The sequence below is a fragment of the Elgaria multicarinata genome, chromosome 5 (genome assembly GCF_023053635.1).
Source record: "Elgaria multicarinata webbii isolate HBS135686 ecotype San Diego chromosome 5, rElgMul1.1.pri, whole genome shotgun sequence".
In the NCBI taxonomy this organism is placed as follows: domain Eukaryota; kingdom Metazoa; phylum Chordata; class Lepidosauria; order Squamata; family Anguidae; genus Elgaria; species Elgaria multicarinata.
In genome coordinates this window covers 96,991,583-97,014,942 of record NC_086175.1, presented here as the reverse complement: position 1 = coordinate 97,014,942, position 23,360 = coordinate 96,991,583, and the positions used below count along the sequence as shown (strand labels likewise).

At 39.1% G+C, this 23,360-nt stretch overlaps 1 protein-coding gene across 3 annotated transcripts in view; it reads right to left on the bottom strand.

The window, feature by feature from the left end:
* CBLB (Cbl proto-oncogene B) overlaps positions 1-22,634 on the bottom strand; it is an 88,516-nt gene extending 65,882 nt beyond the window's left edge. Inside the window, exons 1-3 of one of the 3 annotated variants that reach the window (XM_063126859.1) lie at positions 22,093-22,634; positions 21,384-21,558; positions 15,364-15,614 (exon numbers count right to left, since the gene is read on the bottom strand). In XM_063126859.1, coding sequence (XP_062982929.1) covers positions 15,364-15,614; positions 21,384-21,551 — 419 coding nt within the window. In that variant the 5' untranslated portion in view covers positions 21,552-21,558; positions 22,093-22,634. Of the gene's footprint in view, positions 1-15,363; positions 15,615-21,383; positions 21,570-22,092 lie in introns of those variants that run through there. The other 2 variants (XM_063126858.1, XM_063126856.1) reach the window with 2 other exon arrangements.
* Between the last annotated feature and the right edge of the window lie 726 nt (positions 22,635-23,360).

Genomic DNA, 23,360 nt, shown 5'->3' with positions numbered 1-23,360 from the left:
ATTAACATTCATATGACACTTCATAAATAACGATATTTCAAAAAGACCTATAAACAAAATCAAACTAGTACAAATCTCAATAAGTTGCTGCATAACTGATTTAAAGATATGTCTGTCAGCCAAGGCTATTTCATTCTGAGATTGGGGTTTTTATTACGCAATGCGCTACTATGCAGTTTTGTTGTATGTCTAATATAACTTAGAGTTTAGTGAAAAGCAGCCAATCCAGTGTTTCAAGTATACAAGCCTTGAATAATGCAAGCCTCCTCCATTTGCCACCTCTGAAAGGGTAGAACATGTGCTGAAAATAAGAACAGATGAAATCTGATGATTAAAATAAACTAAATGAATTTATTTTAGTCATTTAAAAAACTTATGTTACTTTGAGACAAAGAAAGCCCACTGTCAGCAAGAGCCAGGAAAAGTGGGAGGAGGATAGATGCAATTCTACCTCCTGTTCCTCCTTTTTTAAAAAAACAAATTTACTTAAACCAGCCACTGAGACTGTGTAGCTGACTTACCACAGCAGTGGGTGGGAATGGCGACAGAGAGACCATAGGATCTTGTGGATGTACAAGTGTAGTTGCTGTAAAGGTATCACACTCGCAATTAAAATTTGGGTCAGAAATTGCAATCATTTTTAATGAGAGTGGGGCATATTGTATAAATAAAAATAAAGAAAATATTTTTATCTATATAAATAAAAATGTAAATGTCCGTTCGAAACAGACGTTATATCTCCGAAAGTTCTTCACCGATTACTTTGAAATTTTGACACAATGTTGCATTCGAATACGCGAGCGTTGTTATGTAACTATGTTCTATATGGGGTCAAAGGTTTGTCTTAAAATCGAAGAAATAGGCCTCCTCAAAACCAGTCCTGCTGATCATTGTGACATCGCCAACCAGTAGGCCAATCCGCTGCCTCTGACTCTTCTCCTATTTGCATGTTTTCTCACAATTGGCTGAGTGAATATAGATGTCACACCTGTGACAGTTACACGTTCTGAAGAAAGGTAACTGCCAGGAGTTTCCGCTAACCCTCTCACCGTAAAAACATCCTTTTTAAAAAACCAAACAATCTGCTTTACTTCATCCAAATAATGCCTCGCAGAAGATCACACTTAGGTCGTCGTACTCGCGGAGCGGAAGCACTGCGACGAGAAATTGCAAATCAGACTGAGGAAGAACGGGCATCAACAAACGAGAAAAAAAGAAAAAGAATGCCTCAAATACGTGCCAAGGAATCAGCCAAGCAACGTTCAGCCAGACTTGAGGATGCACGGTTGCGAGCACGGCAATCGCGTTCTACAGCTTCAGATCTGAGAGCGGCTGAAAGACGTCAACGAGAAACAGCACATCAGCGTCAAACACGACTCCGTGGTAAACAATCACACGATTACAATCGCCTTGCATTCCGGTACAACCCAGCTGATGATTATAGTTTGAGGCGGCATGTTCTCATCGGCACTATGACTGAAGTGTGTCCTTATTGCAAAGCTCTTAAATTTAATGGAGAAACAAAAGGAATGTGTTGCGCTGCTGGAAAAATTAAACTGCCTCAACTTGGAGAACCACCAGAGCCATTACAAACTTTGCTTGCCAGATATACCGCAGAATCAAAGCATTTCCTATCTAACATCAGGAAATACAACTCATGCTTCCAAATGATGTCGTTCGGCGCAGAAATTATCACAGCTCCATTTATGCCAACTTTCAAAGTCAAAGGACAAATTTATCATAAAGCCGGCTCCTTCCTTCCGTTTCAAGATAGTCAACATAAATTCCTACAAATGTATTTCATTGGTGATGGCAATGATGAATTGAATGCACGCTGCGGAATTTACACCGGCATAAAAAGGTCCATCGTTTCAAAACTGCAACAGCTACTTCACGAAAAAAATAATTTAGTACATTTGTTCAAAACTGCAATTGACATGATGCCATCTGATACACACAAGATTGTTATTCATGCTGACAAAACGCCTGCTGGAAAACATGTGCAAAGATTCAATGCTCCAACTATAGACGAAGTGGCAATTGTTATAGTCGGAGATCAATCTTGACAGGACCTTTCAAAGGTGAAGATGTCCTCATTCCTCGCATTCCTATGATTCCAACAGATATGCCATTTCAATTTAAGAGATTGCAATTCCCAATTCGATTGGCGTTTGCAATCACCATCAACAAAGCTCAGGGCCAATCTTTAGAATTGTGCGGTTTAGATCTAGACACAGATTCTCACATGGACAATTTTATGTTGCGTGTTCTAGAGTCGGCAAACCAGACAATCTCTATATCTACACAGACAATGGAACAACTAAAAATATTGTATATCCACAAGCATTGTGAAATTAAACATATTAGAAACATCCGCTTTGTCTTTTCTTTCTTTTCAATTTAACCAGACTGAGCCACAGCAACGCGTGACAGGGTACAGCTGGTATATAAATAAAGCTTCTTGGGCCTTTAACAAATGGGTTCAAACAAAAAGAAATGTGATTTCGACAACCTTAGGAAACCCCAGCTATTCAACAGCTGAACTCAGATATAGTTCCAGAAGCAGAGAGGTGTTGCAGAGCACCTCTCTTAACACATCAAATTCTAACTGATACAAACTACTCCCTCTAAGTGTGCCAGCTCTCACCTCTCTTTCAACTTACCACAGGAAAGAAGACAGGAAACGTGTTCTCAATAGGCTGCATTCTGTTTGACCCTATTAGCCTTAGAACTCAATAATTCAAACTCATTGCAAGAGTTTAACGCAGAGCTAGAAGTTATGAAGTTTTTAGCTTGATAATTAAATGATGGGACATTTGGGATTTTGCGCAACTGTGCAGTACTCTCAAGTTCCTACTATTTTTTTAGTATTCATACTATACAAATATTATACAATACAAACATTAGCATATAAAATGCAATTCTTACTCAACACTAAATTTGCTTGGGATTAATACATACTCTGTTAATCAGGAGGGTCAGTGTATTCACAGTGCCATACCCATAGCTATGCTTAGCAGTTCCCAACATTTGTCCCAGGTAGAGATCAATAGCTACAAGATACTTTGAAACTCAGGAGGCGTATAAATTATACCATATTTTCTGCTTCTCCCTCATCAAACAGCTCAGGGAAGGGTGTTCTAGGGGGTGAGTGCCACCACTTTGAAATATTACATGGCAAAATTCTGGTGGTTGCAGAAATTGTTTGTTGCAGCAAGGCCTCCTCTGAAGATCTTAACGCTCAGCTGAGGATGTATAGGGGAAGGCAGTCTACTAGGTATCCTGGTCCCAAGTTGTTTAGCGTTTTGTATGCCAATAACATAGCTCTGAACATGGTTTGGTAGCTAACAGGCAGCCAGATACAGCTAATGTTTGAAGATAGCTTTAATGACATAGAAAATCTGTCTGAAAAAGGGTTGCAAAAAGATAGAAGTCCCTTAAAAAAAGATAGAAGTCCCTTAAAATGTGGCAACTCTAGTTAAAAGGTAGTTAATATTAGTAGTTCTTCTTTTCTAAAAGTTTATTATCAACATGGTTCCAGTAAATGGGATCCTCCCTTCCCCGTCTGCCAAAAAGACACACTAAGTTGGGTTTTATACCTTGAATGCACTGAGTTTGAAGTTATTTCTTTATTTCATTTTAGTTTGAAAGTATGTATGCGTTCCCACAAAGTACGTCCGCTAAAGCAGCAGTTGCTTCTTCAAGTGTTTGCACCATCAAAACAAAACCAGGAATCTTAAATAAGAATATGCTACTTTTAAGTCTTATTATCTAGGGTGAACATATGAAAAGGAGGACAGGGCTCCTGTATCTTTAACAGTTGCATAGGAAAGGGAATTTCAGCAGGTGTCATTTGTACATATGGAGAATCTGGTGAAATTCCTTATTCATCAAAACAGTTAAAGGTGCAGGAGCTATACTATGGTGACCAGATTTAAAAGAGGGCAGGGCACCTGCAGCTTTAACTGCTGCGATGAAGAGGAAATTTCACCAGGTTCCCCATATATACAAATGACACCTGCTGAAATTTACTTTTCAATACAACTGTTAAAGATACAGAAGCCCTGTCCTCCTTTTCATATGGTCACCGTATATTACCAGAAATCTACCAGAACAATTTTGCTCATTTTTTTTTGTTTTAAACTGAAGCTTGGGCAGTGTAGATGTAAAGAAAATTTGAAAGTACAATGCTTAAGCTTTAACAGCAATTAATTATCTCTGTGCCAAACAGGTAGGCCAGCTTCTCTGCCAGCAGGATGACAGACAGCCCTGCTTGGCCAATCAGTGTGAGAAGGCAGGGCCCAGATGGAGCTGCACAGTTAAGCTCTCACCGCCAGTGAGGAGGGGAAGGGGACACTGGTGGCCAATCAGGACGTGCAAGGGAGGGGGTGGGGCAGGGCTGCACTGCATGCTATTTGCGGAGAGGGAGATTCACCATGCATGAGCTAGATTTGCATTCTTTATGAGCCGTTCTGAGCTGAGCAGGACTAAGAGCACCCATGCTGACATGGTCTTTACACTAGTATGAGAGACAAGACAGAGAAAACACACACACCACCTCTTCCTTGCAGCCACAGTTCTATGCATGTTTAGCCAGAAAAAGGTTCTACAACATGCTGGCTGGGGAATGCAGGGAGTTGTTGAACTTCTTTCTGGCTAAACATGCATAGGATGTTCAGCGTAGGATTGTGCCCTTACACAACTAAATCTAAAAAGCAAGATAGAAGAGTAGTTCTCCATTTATAATAAAGGAGAAGCCATGATTTCACAAGCAGAATCGTTTCATACAAGAGTATTGCCATTGCAGCACAGTGTTATGCTATGCCGGTTTACTCAAAAGTAAGTCCCATATTTATTTTTTACATTTCTATGCCACCTAATAGCTGAAGTCACATGGTGTTCAATGAGGCTTACTCCCTAGTAAGTGTGTTTAGGATTGCAGCCTTAGTTATTTAATGCTTCAAAGCTATGTTTTAAGTGACTCCTTTGGAAAATATAAGAAATGAGCTCTACTCCAATATTTGGTGAAACTATGGGTTAGATCCTAAACTGCAGGCATTAAACTCTGTACAACTTTTTCTTCCTGTATTCACTGTAGCCACACCACTCACCCCACCAGCCAAAAGCTGCTCAGGAAACAGAACAGAACAATGGGGCATAAGAGGGAATTAGCAGAAACTTGGAGGGGAGCACCTTGTACAAATTGAAGTGCCTTCCGTTCACCTAAAAGCATCTTTGGATGTAATCCAATGTTTTACAGCCTGTTCATGCTAATTATGTTTACATTAATGACAGTCATTACTCACACCTTCAGGACACTAGTACTAGGGACTCCTCCATATTTAACTGGAAGAGATTTAAAAAAATTTTAAAAAGCAAATATCTAACATGCAAAGAGCTGGTCTTAACTGACCTATTACGAAGTATACTGAATGTACCAGATTGTAAAAAAGGCATCAGGTTATAGAAAAGTAGCAATGTAAATATTAATTAGCCAAAAAATCCATTAGGTGATGGCTGGGGATTATGGGAGTTGTAGTTCAACACATATGGAGGACACCAGTGTGGAAAATGAGGAAATGTTAACAAATCCACCAAAATTGTATTTCTGAGCCCTTTAAGAACACTCTAGTCTTCAAACACACAAGGCACAACATCTGCTGATGAAAGAAAAAACAATTCAGAACATATGAAAAACAGTTACAAAGAACTAACATGGCATTGATAATTCAGAAGGAGCTTTTTCCTTTTGAAAGTTACAGTACAGTATATCACTTAAGTTTTGTTCAAAAATTTAAACTGTTTATGGCCCAGTTTACACATCATGTGAACAAATGAGGAGCAAGCAAACTGACTGCTCCTGCTGCAAACTGGAAGAGCTAACCAACCCAGAGATGCTCCATCCCTGGATCATTTATCGAGACAATCAAATGTGTAACACTGTATTCTTGTGGGTGAACCAACCCAGAGATGGAACCCCATGGTATAATCACAAGGTAGAATTCCTTCTTCTCTTTGCTTCTTTGTCGAAGACAAAATGCAAAGTCTCAATCCTGATACAGCATGAACAAAGAGACATTTGGAAAACCAAATGGCAGAAATTTTTAAATAAAAAAAATCATTTGGGATCCTTATAAAATGAGCCAAACTGCAAGGTAGAAGGCTAAAAAAAATCCTGTGTACCACACATATAGTTTGTCAAAATTCCTTACATTTAGTCTTTCCTTAGATACAAAAAGAGAAATGGCATGTACACATGTGTTAAAGTGTATGGTTACTACTCAAAAGATCATGTCATGGATGTCCAACTGCAAATTCTAAAATATTTCTTTGAAAAATGGACAAAAACACATTAAACAATTAGAGGTCTAATAAAATGTTAACACTTCATTTTTCACAGTGGCCAGTATCCAACAGTGTCATTCCGCAAACTCAAATCACACTAGCGGAACTCTGCCAATTATTTTCCTTGTGGAAGCACTTTTGCATTACACTTGCAACAGCGCTTTGCATAAATGTAACTTTAGATGGATTCACCTCTTGTGCATAGTTCGGAATCTAATTACTGCTAGCATAAAGAGGAACCAAAAGGAAGCAAAAGGCACAAGTAAACATCTAAAAACATAGGTGTTCAGGCACCACTTAAAAAGAGTGAGGAAGTAGGCAATCCAGAAGTTCAGTAACATGCTAGAAATATGGCATTGGAAGCAAGAAGAAATAAAAACATGAAACTGAAGTGATTTTTTTGGTTCAGAAAGTAAAATAGCATTTGTAGAAAATAAAATAGTACTTGCAGAATGAAGACAACATAGGTGAGCACATTAAAAGAGAAAGATTTTGAATAAGAGACCATAAGCATCATAAATAATAAATAAATAAATAAACGCAGAAAAGGCAGGGGAAACTAATTAAATTGTAATAATGGAGATATACAAAAAAGGAATGGCAGAACACACAACACAGGGAGCAGAGTTTAAAACAGTAGACAGATTGCAGGTACGAAAATGTGTAAACTGGAAAAACAGCACTGAAATAATCAAGTTCAGAAAGAATAAGAGAACCAATATTTTGACTATATTAATGAAAATAAATTAATGCATTTTTTAAACATTAAAAAACTGAAACCAACAAAACTGTACTATAACCTGAATTAAACGAACTTCCAAATTAGGAGACAGTGACCCTGTTCAGACAAGACGCCTTAAGCCATGTGGTTTAGCATTTTGTCTGTCATGTGAACCACGGTTTAAACATATTCACTAACCATTTGCTGCAAAAGGGTTAGCTGACTAATCATGGCTTAGTGTGTTGTCTGAACAGACCCAGTGTGCCATTGAGGATCAATTTCAGGGAACAATGGTGGAAATGGGCTATTGCCTTCATAACCTGTTCATAAATTATCCAATCATCTGCTTGGTCATCATGAGAAGCAGAATGCTGAAGCAGATGAATGTTTAGTTTGATCCAATAGGAGACTTCTAATAAAGGATTAGATCACAAAGCCACAAGTTGCAAGCTTGTGGGAAGGAAGAAATAATATTGTCTAAGGAAAGAGGAGAGGACTTTTATAAAGCTATGAGTTACAAAGTAGGCTTGTTTAATCTAGTCATAGTTAGTATCAACCATAGTTCTGGGTTTGTACAAGAAGGCAAGCTGTGGTTATTCAAAAGTGTAAGTGAAAGCTTACTAACTCTTTCTTAGGTGTGAGCCTAAGGGGTGAGAGCCTGATTCAGGTCTCACTAAACCATAACTGAGCATGACATCAAACACTCAGTGGTTGAATGTGAGTTGTTATTGAACCATGGGTTAGCATGCTATCTGAACTCAGAACATTTTCTGCAGGGTGGCTTGTGAACAACCCAACTACAAACCATGGGTTCTCAAGTTGGCTTGTTTGAGAATACTAAAGCAACATTTGTGGGTTAACAAGTTGTGTGAATCCAGTCAGTTAGTGAGCCACGGTGACTTGTTTAAGCCATAGAACATACTGGATGCCAGTTGCCTAATCACCCACCCAGGCAATAATATTTTGACTGAACCTAGGTGTTATGGCTTGATGGAGGGGAAAACAACATTCAAATAACCCATGGTTACTTGAGGGTTTTCCCCTCCAACAAGTCATGTCACTCAGACATGACAAGACACGTCCAGACAGGCAATTAGGAAAATGTTGCCCCAACACATGCAGCAGCTTAAACAAGCTGCGATTGAGATCATGTGAACCAAAGCTTTGTGTACGCAGATGGCTGTTTACGGAGTGATGTTTTGTATATGGCTTGTGTGGGATAGTAGAAATGGCTCTTTTGAAAGACTTGTCCAACCTACCAGCTTAAAATATCTTATCTTCAGTAAAATGCTACATTGATCACTAACAAAAAGAACATATGATTACTAACATCCTTTTTAATGATTTATCCCGAATACTTTATCACATATCTGCTGATCAGCACTGAACACGGTAACAAAGTTAATATTCCTTGAAGACAGTTCTTCAGGAAAGGATCACAAAATTAGACAGATTTAAAATCCTGCTATTTACATTTTTGTTATAAACCACACCCATTACACAAGGGCACATTCCTAGATGGCTAGTGCACAACAGACACATCATCTACTTTAAAAACAAGCTAAAAAGCCAAGAACTACAGTCTTACTGCCAGCAAAAAATACTGAACAAGCAGAACCTCACTAATGCAAGGTGGTAGATAAAGTTGTATAAAATTACATTGGACACTTGTTTCAGTAAAAAAACTCTTACTTTTCTATCATTTAGCTTTTAGTAGTTCTCATCTACTCTGAATTTTTAAACAATGCTTCACCTCAAATAAAATGTAAATATGTTTCATATATTACTTCTGGGGAATTTTTTACTAGCATTTTCTTAGTCTACTTCATTTGGGTTATTTTTTATTTATTTATTACATTTCTATACTGCCCAATAGCCAAAGCTCTCTAGGCAGTTCACAAAAAACAAAACCACAAATTACACCATAAAATACAATATAAAATATAATACCTTAAAACTACAGTATAAAAGTTCAACCGGAGTAAAACTTGGCAGCAGTGCAGAGATTTAAAATGCAATAGCAGATTTAAAACAGCAGAGCTAAAGTCTGGAATGCGAAAATGCTAAAAATGCCTGGGAAAATAAAAAGGCCTTCACCTGGCACTGGAAAGAGCACAACATAGGCACCAGGTGACCTTCCCTAGGGACTTTATCCTACAGCTATGGTGCCATAGCAGAAAAGGCCCTCTTCTTGATAACTGCTTGCTTCACTTTTTTTGGCATGGGCTCCTGGAGAAGGACCGCTGAATATGACCTTAGGTCTGGGCAAGTATATATAGGAGGAGACAATTCTTCAGATAATCTGGCTGCAAGCCCTTTTAGGGCTTTGAATGTTAATATCAGCACTCTGAATCTGGCATGGAAACAGACTGATCATGTTGGTCCGTCCCTGTTAACAATCTAACTACCCTGTTTTGGACCAACGGAAGTTTCTTTAGCATTTTCAATGGCAGTCCCACGAATAACGCATTGCAGTAATACGGACAAGAATTTATTACGAGCACAGATAACAGGAGCTAGGCCATCTCTGTCCAGAGAATAGTGTAGTTGTTATATCAGCCTAAACTGATAAAAGGTGCTCTGTGCCACCAAGTTCAACTATGCCTCAAGTGACAGTACTGGGTCCAAGACCACCCCCAAACTACAAACCTGATGCTTTGGGGGAGTGAAACCCCCTTCAGAACAGAGGCACAAAGCAATAATCCCCCAGCACCACCTTCTGATATCAGCCATCCAAGTTACAGCAGAACCACTGCAGCACAGTGCCTCCAATTCTCAACCCAGTCAACCTATCCAGAAGGATACCATGATCAATGGTATTGAAAGCCCCTGAGAGGTCCAAGAGAGTCAAAAGGGTTGCACTCCCAGTCCTCTCCCAGCAAAGGTCATCCCACAGGGTGACCAGGGCAGTTTCCAGTCCAAAACTAGGCCTGAAACCCTATTGAAATGGATCTAGATAATTAGTTTCATTCAATAGTATCTGGAGTTGTCCTGCAATCACCTCCTCAAACACCCTGCCAAGGAAGAGGATGTTAGCTACCGGCCTAAGCCCTTCATACCATTGTTAACACTGCAAGTTAAAAGATCCTCTATAATGTCCATTTCCTTCATTTCTTCAGAAAAAGGTTATTGATTTGAATTTGTTTTATTTGTCTGTGGCACAAAGGCCATTACAACACAACAATGAAACATAGACTCTTACTCATGAGAAAATTCATATAGAAAGAACCAAACTAGGAGAAAAGGCTGAGGTTTACACTGGTGAAAAAAATGATAGATGCCAGTAGCAATGATAACAGGAAGTTATAGCAGGTGGTCCCTTGTGCAATGTATGCCTGACTTCTTTCGAAAATCTGGGCAGTTTGTTTTAGCTACTGCAGCAAAAGTTGCAACCTTGATCGTAATAGCTTTGCTATAATTTGCCAACAGATCACAGAAAATATCAGCAGTAGGCCAACCTGCTTTTGCTCTCAGAAGATCTCCCAGAAAACGATCCCTAATATCTTTATACAAAGAGCAGCATAACAATTAATGCCTCCCCTGCACCAAAACGGTTATTACATTTATATCCTGACTTTTTTCCTATAGGGAACCCTTCTCCTGGAGACCTGTTCAGTCAAGTCCTAGTTTGAAGTATTTGTATCTGGTGATGGTCTTGGGAAACAGGTTAGGGATTCTGTTGGTGTATTTACCACCCATTGCCCATCATTTTTCCTGTCTAAGCTGTGAATAGATGGTTCTGAAGTCTGAAATTCAGCTGTTCATCTGTTTTGAAAGAAAGTACTCATCTCCTGAAAGAACAGATTTACACAGTGTGGGATACTCTGGAATCCAGATTTATCACTAAAGGTCCAGATGGCATCAGTTAATTCAACAGCTGTGGCTGTTTCTGGACAGGGATGAGCTAGATACAGTGAACCATGCTCTAGTAATTTCTCCAATGGATCACTGCAATGTGTTAAACATGGGGCTGGAAGTCTCAACTGGTGCAGAGTTGGCTGCTGGCATTTACAAGTTTATTCATGTTATAATATTAACCTAGAAAGAAATATTGTAGTTGTGGTGGATGGGTTGATGAGTATGTCGACCCAACATGTGGCTGCTGTGAAAGAGGCAAACTCCATGTTAGGCATAATTATGAAAGAAATCAAAAATAAAACTGCCAATATCATGCTGCCCATATACAAATCTATTGTGCAGCCATACTTGGGAATACTGTGTGTGTGCATTTCTGATCACCACACTTACAAACTATTTTGTAGAGTCAGAAAAAGCCCAGAAAAGGACTTCTCATGTTTTATTGTTATGAATTGCATTATAACGTAATCACACTACCCTGAATTCCTAATAGGATGAAGGGTGGTATATAAATGCTTTAAATAACTATGTTTTTCTGGTTCACTGACCCCTTAGCACTTTCTGAGCATAGCTTTTTAGTTGTCAATCATTTCAATAGTGTTAGATTTGAGCCCCCTGCCCCCAAAGCTATAAGAACATACATACCAGTTTTTCACTTGGTGAGCGTGGGTGGCCAAAAACCACATGGAATCAAACTTTATCATGGTTGAGGAATACTTGGAACATGGAATTGTACAAGACTTCCATAAAATTTATTTAAAAATACTTATTTTTTTAGTTCTCTTGGGGTACATTTGACTGCAACTAGATGAAAGGTTACATTTGTCATCTCCTCTGATCTTCCCATTGTTTTTCTACTCGGTCATCCATGTTTTTCAGCCCAGAGGATTATCAAATCTGATCCTTTCCATCACATTCTTCTATTTTGGGGTTTCAATTATATACTTCCACTTTTTCAGGTAAGTGTTCTTCTCTAATACCCTTCATCAACCTCTTTAACTCTTATCAATGTATTTTTCTGATCTGCAATTCTTTAAAAGAAAATTTAATACTAGAAATTGCATAAAGACCTCTCAGGCAAAAGCTTCATCATTGCCGTATGCCTGGACTTAAAGAGGCTTTGATTCCTCCACCACACCCAGCTGCCAGAAGATTTTTTATAAAGCAGACAGCAGTGTACTACTTCAAAGTTGTACGACATCCTTTGTTTGTTCTTTAAAAAAAAAATCACCATGCTTCATATTTCTAATTAAAACAATATGCTCCTGGAAACCATTCAAATTAGTAACATGACATTACAAGTAGACAAAATTTAGGAATATTTAAGCAACTATACTCTTCTAAAAATGGATTAGCCACGCCCACTACAAAAGTATCTCAGCCCTTATTAGCCTTTACAGGAAAATTATTCAACATACAGAAGGAATCATTGGCTGAGTTCAAATATAACAAGTGAACCATAGTCTGTTACAGGAAAGAATAGTGCCTTCCTCCTTATTGTAAAAGCACTATTGTAGCTCGCAGTACTAGTTAAATGTGACACTGGCCTAGTTCAGATGCAACAAGCCAAAGATTCTGCAACCCTCAGAGAAACTGAGGGCCCAGATCACTATTCTACTACATTATATTGCCATTCTTGTTGCTTTTGGGGGATTTCCAAACAGTGGACTTCAGAATGTTGTGTGCGGAGTACTCCTGTTCAATGTTCAAGCCAATCACTTCATTCTGTTCCCCTCTCTACTGATTTTGTGCCCAACCAGTGGTGTTCTGCAACCACTGAGCAAGCTCAATCCCTTACTGGGCCTTTTGTTTGGGGGAGGGGGTCTGCTTAAATGTGTTGGAGGTTTTTTGGTTTGTTGTTTTTTCTTTTACAAATCTTGGAATTCTCTCAAGCATGCTCATACCTTTCTCTTGTTTCTCAGTAGCCTTGTTTTGGGTACACAACTGTCAGAAATCAGCATCTGAGTTCACTATTAGTACACACGTTAATTTTAACAAATTCGGCAATATAGGTTTTTTTTTGGCACTAAGTTACAATTTGTGCATCAAACATCTGCTATTGCAATGATCTGCACAGTAAATAAACAAGTTACAGTTGTTATTTATTACCTTGCACTATTTTTTTCCACGCAACATACACAGGAGCATTTAATTTGTAGCTTTTTCTTATTAAGAAAAATAGTTTAGACTAAAGAATACCTTTTGGAAGTAGAACTTGGATTCACATGACAGTGCTATCTTATGAAGGTTTACAGAGAAGTAAGCCACACTGTGTTCAATGGGACTTACTCCCTAGTAAGTGTATTTAGGATTATAGCCTAAATCACCTTGTTTCCATGTTACTCAGTAACCTCCACATGATGCTGAGAGAAATCAAAATCTATGAGCATCTTCACCTGTGTATTGAAGTGGCATTTCCCTGCACTTGGCATCACATTGTTTCAGCCACTGAAAATGTTTACAAACTGTTAAATAGCAGTAACAGCACAGCAAAAAATTAATTATGCCATGCCCGTGTCAAATGCACAGTAGCATGACTACTATCTTAAGCTTGGTCCAGTTATCTTAACATACCCACCCTTTGACTATGAAAGGTATATCAAGGCAAAAACACTATTTTACAGTGTTTAACACTTTTTCTTTTTTTTAAAGCAAATTTCTTTGTACATATCAAATGATAGATTAGGCCACTTTTGTTTAAAGTAAGAACTTAAGAAAATCCTTTTCATAGCAGAAAAAGCTTTATTGCATTAATTCCTATTTGCATCTTCCCACCCACTTTCCTTTCTCAAAAGAAAAAGTTCTCTTCATTCTTGTGAATGAAGTGAACTCTTCATTTACAAAACAATGTTCATAATTATTTTCTTCTAGTTATTAACTTTCTCAAATACACAGCTCTTAGCCTGTTTAGAAAAGAATTTTCACAGCTAATCAATATACCAGCTAGACAGAATTTTCACAGCTAATGAATTTACCAGCTAGACAGAAAGGTAATTTTCTTTTAGGACACTATTTATACATATGTTAATTGTAAGTGAAAAAAACCTAGCCAATGAATGTGTTGGCAACCAGCATACTAAGCAATGGAACTGCTGATACTTATAATCGATTGCATTTATTATTATTATTATCATCATTATTATTTTTTATATAGCACCATTAATGTACATGGTGCTGTACAGAGTAAAACAATAAATAGCAAGACCCTGCCGCATAGGCTTACATTCTAATAAAATCATAACGAAGCAATAAGGAGGGGAAGAGAATGCACCAAACAGGCAGTATAAAAGTCAGAACAATTCAAGTTTGAGCTGTAGGGGCCATCAAGTGCTACCTGCATTCATGCCACTAAGATTCAAGACCGTAAAATGGCTGATATCATTTGATATCAAATGGTTTATTTTTTTGTAATTCTAAGGTGCTCTGTGATATAACTTTGGCAGAACCCCTGCATGTGACAAAAGCCATCAAACATGATCAAATAAAACCGAAGAAATAAAAAGCTTCTGAATTTTTTTTAACTGTTTCAAAATATTGCCATCTTATCACTAAATCTCAGCAAAACAAGTGTCATATTGATATTCACAAATTCAACGCCAAACTTCCACACAGAGAATCTCAACAAGGTATTTTACATACATGAATGGAACATCTCTCTTCTACTTTGACACTTCCAAACGTATTAGACTATCAGGGATGCAGAGTCCCAATCTGGCACTCCCAGAAGGCCATGTCCACTTCCCATTTCCCACAACCACTATTTGGTGATTTCCAAGCTTTTGTGCAGTTTTTCTCCATTCTGAAGGGTTAAAAAGCCTCTGCTAAGGCTTAGTTACTGGCAGTAAGAGCTTTAAGCTAAAATATGCTGTTATTTTTGGTGCTGTCCTTTTTACGTTTAGCCCCGCCCACCTTTGAAATGGGGCTCACATGAGCATATCCTTGGGCTGAAAGAGTTTCTGTATCTCTTGTGAATCATGAATGTGCCAAAGATCTGGAAGCAAGCCTGCAACTTCAGCACTCCAAACAGATGTATCTATACGCTGTAGCTCTGCACAATATGAACTACCACACACAAAAATATTTTATGAAGAAAACAATTGCTTCAGTAGTTGACTTAGTACAGTTGAATACCACAGAGAGAGAAAAGTAATTACTAGTTGACCTGCAGGGTCACACTGCAGGGTCACACTGCATGTACAATGCTACATCCCCAAATAGTTAAACGTGCAGGAAAACTGCTGAAGTATGCAAACAAAGCTTTAATACAGGGCCGGGGAACCTGTGGCCCTCCAGAAGTTATTATATTCCAATTCCCATCAGCCCCAGTCAGCCTGGCCAACCCTGCAGGATGGATAGTCGTTCAGCAAGGTCTGGTTCCCCAGACCTGCTGTAACAGAATTAGCTGAATGATCTAAGTGGACATTTAAAAGTTTTCTTACCTGTCCTGTGACTGCTCCTCATACATCCTCTCTTTTCCCTCCTTAAAAAGTCTTATAGCCCGTTTTGATTTCTTCATAAGACTATCAATATAGATTTTAAAATATTCATTTTCACTGAGCTGTACAAGTTTCTGGTTGTCATCATACTTGCTCAATATAAGTCGCAAATGTTGATAGGTATCTGGTAAAATGTCAAGTATATAAGGTGGGCTGTTTTTCAGTTGAAGTTTGGGGTTCTGGCACAGTCTTACCTAGAAGCAAAAAACATTTTACATGAATTGAACAATAAATTCACTAAACAGGCAAAACTGATTGAATGGTCACAAAAATAGTAACTGGAAGCTTACATATAAGCCTATGTTATCCCGATATATGTGTTCTGCGACTGCAACTCTCCTACTGTTCATAATGCAACAATATAAGATGCCCCCCACAGTTGTCAAAAGCTAGAAAAAGGTTTTAACACCATAAAGCAAGAAAAAGAATAAGACTCAAACAGAAAATTACACTGAAATCATACTGAACAATTTAGCTTTCTAAACATTAAGAATGGAAGAGAGACTGGAAGAGAGTTTAATACGTATATATGAGATAAAGAAAACACAGTTGGTTAAAGGGCAATCATGAAAACAAAGACATGCAGCTTTATCATCATACAAGTAATTTAAAATTTTAAAATGTCCTTAAATATACAAGATATTTATAGTTGTTTAGAATTCTGTAAGACTGGTTAGAGAGACTGTTTCTCTTTCAACCTTCTGAACATTTTTTTAGGCCAATATAGTCATATAGAAATAGCAGAAGGATTATGTGGTTAACTTCCATGCCTCAGTTACTACAAAGTGCATGGAAGCCCAAAATAAATTTTCCAGAGAAGCAATATTAGTATTTTGTCCTTGACAAACTATAGTTTTAAGACATTTGTTGTGTGCAAAATAATGTATTGGTTTTTTTTCCTTCTTAGCTAGTGCTAGACTGCAGTTGAAATGCTGTCCAAGAATTCTATCTGAGGATCTAATGGATTTTCTGAGTTAATTTTGTAATAAGACTTTTATAAACAGTTTTAAATAAAGAATAAGTTCATCATACACGTCTTGCAATCAGGCTGAGCCAACACCACATAAGTTTTCACTAACAATAAGCAACGAAAGACAACTAAAGTTTAGTTACCCCATTACAGCTACAAACTAAAAAATCATTTCATTGTGGCAGTAACAGCTTATTAACTTTTACTGTTGTTTATTTTCAACTATGTGAGATAAAGTATGCACTGCTGTAAGCAACACATAATTAAGCAACAACCTGCATTTAGCAAGTGATAAATGCTTTCTTGATTGCAACAAAATTGCATAGGAAAAAATCATTGCCCCAGTTAAAATGTTATCAAGGGCCAAAAATACTGTTCTATGGACTCCCTCTTTAAGCTTTTTGGAGAAAAGGACTACATGATTTCAACTTGCAAATATACGAACGCTTGGGTGAGACACCTGCACCAGGGATTACACTACGAGTATAGAAAGAACTTGATCAGTCTTCTACAGTGGGAACAAGATCTTTAGCCCAGGAAAGCATTCAACAGATTATTTCAAATACCTTATTTCAAACAGTTATTCCAAAGGACTAACTTCATCCCAGCCAGAAAATTCTTAAGTCACTGCTGCAAAAGTATGAATGGACAGAGACATTTCATCCAAACTCACTAGCAGCAGCCCCATTCCTTTTACGTCTATGGTTGACTATACATTTCATGAGAAATGCACCCTTTGAAAGTTCCAAAATTGTATTTTAAAGTGTGGCAAACTATATAAAAAAACCTAATTTGTTTTCTCAATCCTGGGTTGGTTGGTTGACTCCTTTTTTACTCACCTCTCCCTGTATCCCAAATGCCTTTACGGTGCTGTAGTGCTGGCATGTAGGGAAGCTGATTTGATTCTTACCACTCTTGCCCGCCACCCATAGTTTAAACAATCCAGTTCTGGGTACATAATGACAACCCATGGTTTAAAAATGAATATTCACAACCCTACAACGAACTATGGGTTCTCTTTCTGGGTTGTTCATGGTTAACAAGCCATGATTTGTTAGCACGGCTGGGTTCACACAACCTAGAATTCAATAAGCCATAGGTTAAATAAACTGTGGGTTAGTACTGTCTGCAAACCAGGTCATTACTGTGACTTGATGATTTGGACCTCTATGAAAAAGGAAGAAAAACTGATCTAGGTTCAGTGGCAAGTACATTACTTTAGAAATACTGTCGATGAAGTAGATGACTTTACTAGAGTTAACTATCACATTATATGAATTACAGCTTTATCATGGCTGACACAACTCATTATATTTAATAACAGAAACAAAGAATGAAAACAAATATCTGACTAAGTTTCTCACAAATAAAAGCAGACACCCTTAGCACAGGAAATCATTATGTTGCTTTCTGATGTTCAAAGGTAATACTTTCAGGTGCTACAAATTGGTCCAGAAAGTTTTCCATGTTATGCCTTTTAATGTGAAATTGTTTGCCTCATAAAAACTATCTCAACTGGCTACACTAGATTACTGAGAAGGACTGGCAACAAGCAGGCCCTAAATTATTATTATTATTATTATTTATTTATATAGCACCATCAGTGTACATGGTGCTGTACAGAGTAAAACAGTAAATAGCAAGACCCTGCCGCATAGGCTTACAATCTAATAAAATCATAGTAAAACAATAAGGAGGGGAAGAGAATGCAAACAGGTACAGGGTAGGGTAAGCAGGCACAGGGTAGGGTAAAACTAACAGTAGAAAGTAACAGTAGAAGTCTGCACAACATCAAGTTTTAAAAGCTTTAGGAAAAAGAAAAGTTTTTAGTTGAGCTTTAAAAGCTGCGGTTGAACTTGTAGTTCTCACTTTTAATACTTTATGAGTGCAATCCCAGAGAGTTGTACGACTTATTTATTATTTATTTACAATATTTAAATACTGCTCCCCATTCAAAATTTCAGAGCGGTGTACATAAAATGCAATAAAAACAGAATAAAACACCTTAAAATAATTTTTAAAAGCAAAATGAAAGGTGAACTGTGAACCATGGCTGGTCATTAAGGAAAGGCTTCCTGAAACAATGACATTTTCAGGAGGTGCTGAAAGGAATACAAAGTTTATTTATTTATTTATTACATTTCTATACTGCCCAATAGCTGGAGCTCTCTGGGTGGTTCACAAAAATTAAAACCATTCAAAGTATAAAACAACAGTTGGCACCTGCCTGACCTCCAGAGCCAGGGAATGCCACACAGTGTGGGGGTCACTACACTGAAGGCTCTTCCCCTGGTGGACTCCAATTGGAAGATGGGTCTATGTGGAACCACCAGGAGCATGCCCTCGGATGACCTCAGTGACCAGACAGGTTGGTAGGGGAGAAGGTGTGCCCTCAGGTATCCTGGTCCTAAATTGTTTAGCACTTTGTACACAAGTATAAGAACCTTAAATCTGGCCCAGTAGCGAATAGGCAGCCAGTGCAGTTCCCTCAACAGAGGAGTTACATGCTGGAAAGGGGCAGCTCCAGACAACAGCCGAGCTGCAGCATTCTGCACTAGCTCCAGCTTCCAGAGAAGCTTTAAGGGCAGCCCACATAGAGCATATTGCAGTAATCCCATCTTGAGGTTACCAATGCCTGCACCACCGTGGCCAAGCTATCCCTGTCCAGGAAAGGCCATAGTTGGCAAGCTAGCCAAAGCTGGTAAAAGGCACTCTGAGCCGCCATGGCCAATTGAGCCTCCAGCAACAGAAATGGATTTCTTTGTCTAGACAATGCTAGACAAAGAAATAATTTAAAAAAGAGTAAAGGAAGATAAGTTCACAAGAGACAATTCAAAAAAGATCTTTTCCAAGCAACAGGATGGATAAAAATGAGTTGGCAAATACAAAGTTCGAACATGTTTTAACTATGTTCAACCTCCTTTAAAAACAGTAAGGAAATCTAAATTTAGGTATTAAAGTAAATCTAAATTTAATAGAATCCTGTTAAAAATCAAAGCCTACATATGTGTCTACAAGACATTCTAACCAATATCACTCAAGGGAAAGAGATGGTGTTGGGACATCAAATACTATAAAAATTATACAGTTGGGAATGTATTGCATTACTGGGGTCCAGGGACTAACCTCTGACTCCAGAGGAATGTATCATGTATCTCACAAAAACAGATTAGCAGAGCCTACAGAGAGATCTCAGAGTCTTCTTTTAAGCCATGGGCAGCCCAGTTCTAATCATGTTTACTCAGAGGTTTAGTACAACTAGTGTGACTTACTTTGGAGAGTAAGAGCTTGGCTTAATGGTAAAGTTCACACTTTTTATGCCTAATGTCCCAGATTTACTCCTTGGCATCTCCAGGTAAGAGGATCAGGCAAGTGACACGAAGAACTCCTGCCTCAAACACACCTGAGATGTTGCCACAGTAAACAATGCCATTCTAGATGGACAAATAATTTTAGCTGCTATAAAGCAGCTTACTGTGTTACTCTAAAGTTATTTCCCTAGGATTGCAGCATAGGTTCTACAGTTCGCTTTGTTCTCAAGCTATGCTTTTTGTATAGTAAAAAAACACACACAAGCAAATAGCTATGGTCCAGGCATAGAAAATACTACTTCAGAAAAGAATGAATGTGTCAATAACAAATGGTGCTAACATATAAAGAATCTATAGGCCATCTGAGCATTAAAAAAAATTATGCTGACACAAGGAACTACAAATTAATTTAATTAATTGGGAGACAAAGCATTATAAAAAGACAGTTCAATCTAAGTTTCTGAGTTTTGACAGATCTGATCATCATTAAAGTTTCTCTGAAACTTCTAGATTAAGCTATACATCAGGACCTAAATTCTGGAGCAGCTCAATACCAGATTGTCACAAAAGAAGGCGTTTTATATAATATATTAACTTTGATCTTCAAAGCTAAGGCTTTATAGTAACTACAAAATGCCTACTAATGTAAGATTAAACATCAATTAGGGCTAGTTAAGCCTCTTGCTGGAGACATATACTGCAAATAAAGTGTTCTAGTGGTCCTTGGAAAAATGTTCTTATAGACATTTGTAACTTTTAAGAACTTCACATCATGTATTAACATTCTCTATGAATTTCTATAAAGTTTGTATATACGCTGTAGGTGGAAATACACATCATAAAGCTATGAACAGAGAATGTTTGTGTAAGCTGATGCTGTTAGTTCAATTTTGAAAGTTCAAAAAGTAAGTCACAAAGTAATGCTCATAACCAGTACTGCACTTTTTTTAAAAAAAGAAATACATCCTTTTGCCTTAGCAGTGAACAACATTTTTCTGTAGTGGGGAAAAAAGTAGATATAACATCTACCAACTATTACTAATATATGCTAGTTTTCCAATGCAATATTCAATGAAATAAGTGATACTGCTTCAGATAGAAGTTTACAGATATTCTTTCAGTACACTTTACCCACCAGGATAAATAACTTTCCAAGAATTGCTCATCAAGACATCACATAATGGATTGTAAAGGACCATTAAAACTGAAAGCCGACACTTAAGTTGTGTTTATACATGTGAGAGGAATCAGAAATGTTTCCATTCCCTTAAATTGCAGATTGAACTGCACGCCTGTGATTAACATAAGAGTGCTTCACAGCTTGATTACCTTAACTGAAGTTTCGTTTTCAAGGAGATATTGTAACAACATGACCCAGTGTAGAAGCAAAGGAACATTTAGTACACATGAAACAAGCTGGTTATTCACAACCCTACAAGTCCCTACAACTAAAAGAACTCTGTTCATTAAAAATAATAAAATTAAAAACAAAAACAAAATGTTTTTCCCTTCTTCCATGCTGAAAAAACATAGCCAGAGCCCAATTAGACAATGAACATGAAAACATATATTGCTTCCAAACAAAGACACTAATTTGGCAATACCTATTCCTATGTACAAATATACTCTCAATTGATAGGGAACACCATTTTCTGAAAGGGGAACACCATTTACAGACTCACCACTTTATCCATTAATTTCCAAGTTTTTTCCACTGTCCTGCGATCAGCAGCTGCTTGCTTGGGGGGGCCAACTGCATCCTGTATAGCATCAATAAAGCCCAGAATACGCCCTTTGCGGGGGTTTCCTCCTCGGCCACCTGGGTTCCGGCCGTTGAGGGAATTGGCCATCTGGGATCTTAATTTCATAAAAGAAAGAAACAGTAATGTGTAATGTCACAAAAACCCAAACACACACACCCCACACAAAGGAAAGACAACACTGATTCACCAAAAGGCAAAACTACAGTATAGTAGGATACCCAATTAACTTTTGATGATGAACCACAATAACCCACCCATGGTAACCTTTAGAGAGAAGGAAATGATCTTTGACAGAACGTCATACAGAACCATTGACGGTAATTTAGCACATCTTATGGAAATACACAGTTGTAACTATCATACACTTAATATGCATTGTGCCCATCCATCTCCTCAGTATCTTTTAATAATTCAAAGTGAACATTCTTATAGTAATGACTCTACTCCCTTTTTTTAGTTTTCATGCTTGCTCATCCACACATGGTCCAGAATGGGGGAGCATATCCCTGGATAGGTAACAAAGACATGGGCTTTTAATTGCCACATACCCCAGCTTGGAAAGAGAGAGAGAGAGAAAAACTACATCCACAATGCCATCTACATTCTCGGATAGATACATTCAAAATACGTACAAGTTTGCAACTATGTGCAGTGTTTGTATATTCTTGAAGTTAAAAAGAAAAGGTGAAGGCAATAAAAATCCAAAGCGCAGGAAGAAGGCAGATGTTGTTGTTTTGTAGATCCGAAGTCTCCCAGGATTGTTTCCAGCGGCAGCAAGCCTCCCTTCCTTCCTCTGGCCAATGTTGGAGGGGTCGGAGGTTAATAAGGAGGACCCAGAAGAAGTGCCCCCCAGGCGGGTCTTTTTGCCCCCTCACTTTGTCCTCTGCCCTGGCTCTCCTTCAGGCACACACCATCCCTCAGCGGAGCCTGTACGATTAAATCCCAAGCAGTTTTCCTGGTTCCGGCCGCTCGTTAAGCGCTCCCCGTCCCTCGCAGCCTCCGACCCCGCCACACGGCGCTCTCCCTTTCTCTTCTCGCCGCCGTCGTCCTCCTCCTCAAGCCTCAGGAGCGGCGGCGGCAGAGCCAAGAGCCAGGAGACGCCGCTCCCCCGAGTCGTCGCAGCCGCTCCACAGGGAAACATGGGGAGTTAATTCGCCACGGCGGGCCCGTCGCAGCACCCGCGCTGCTCTCACTCTTTGCTCTGCTGCTGCGTGAGGGTGAGGGGCGTGTGGGGGTGGCGCTGGCGGGGCGGGGCCAGGCCGGGCCGGCGGCGCTGGGACCCGCCGCAGCCGAGCCCTCCCCAAGCGGCGCGTGAGTTGCCGTCGCACCGCCCGCTGTTCGGAACACTCCAGGCTGAACTCCGCCAGGCGCCTGCGTACTGCGAAGGGCACGAGGCGCACTCTCGCGCTTTGCTTCTCTTCTACCCCGCCCCCACTCCCTAACGGTACTAAGGTTCAATCTCTCGGCATTATCCAATCACACGTGAGCGCGCGGCCGGTGGCTGGGTGTGGGGCAGAGGGAGGCGGCGACGGTAAAGGGGCACAAAAGCGCCCTGGGCAGAGCAGGCGGCAGCTCACGAAGTGAAGACGGTCTACGAGCTCTTTTGCTCGCCCCTCCCAACTTTGAAAATCGGGGTGGGTGAGGGGAGTTTGTTGGTCCTCCGGTTCTTGACTGATAAGCAGAAGGGCCAATAAGAGGGCGGAGAAGGACTTCCGGCTCTGCTTTTTTCTCTCTCTCCTCCGACTGTGATTCATGAATCGGCCGGAGAGAGAGAAGAAAGTAAAGGGTTGGACTGATAGCGCGCAATTCCTCTGGAACCTGGAAATGGGGGAAATAACAGGTAACGAAGGAATGGGAACAATGTGAGATGAATACAAGGGGCAGGATCCAACCGAA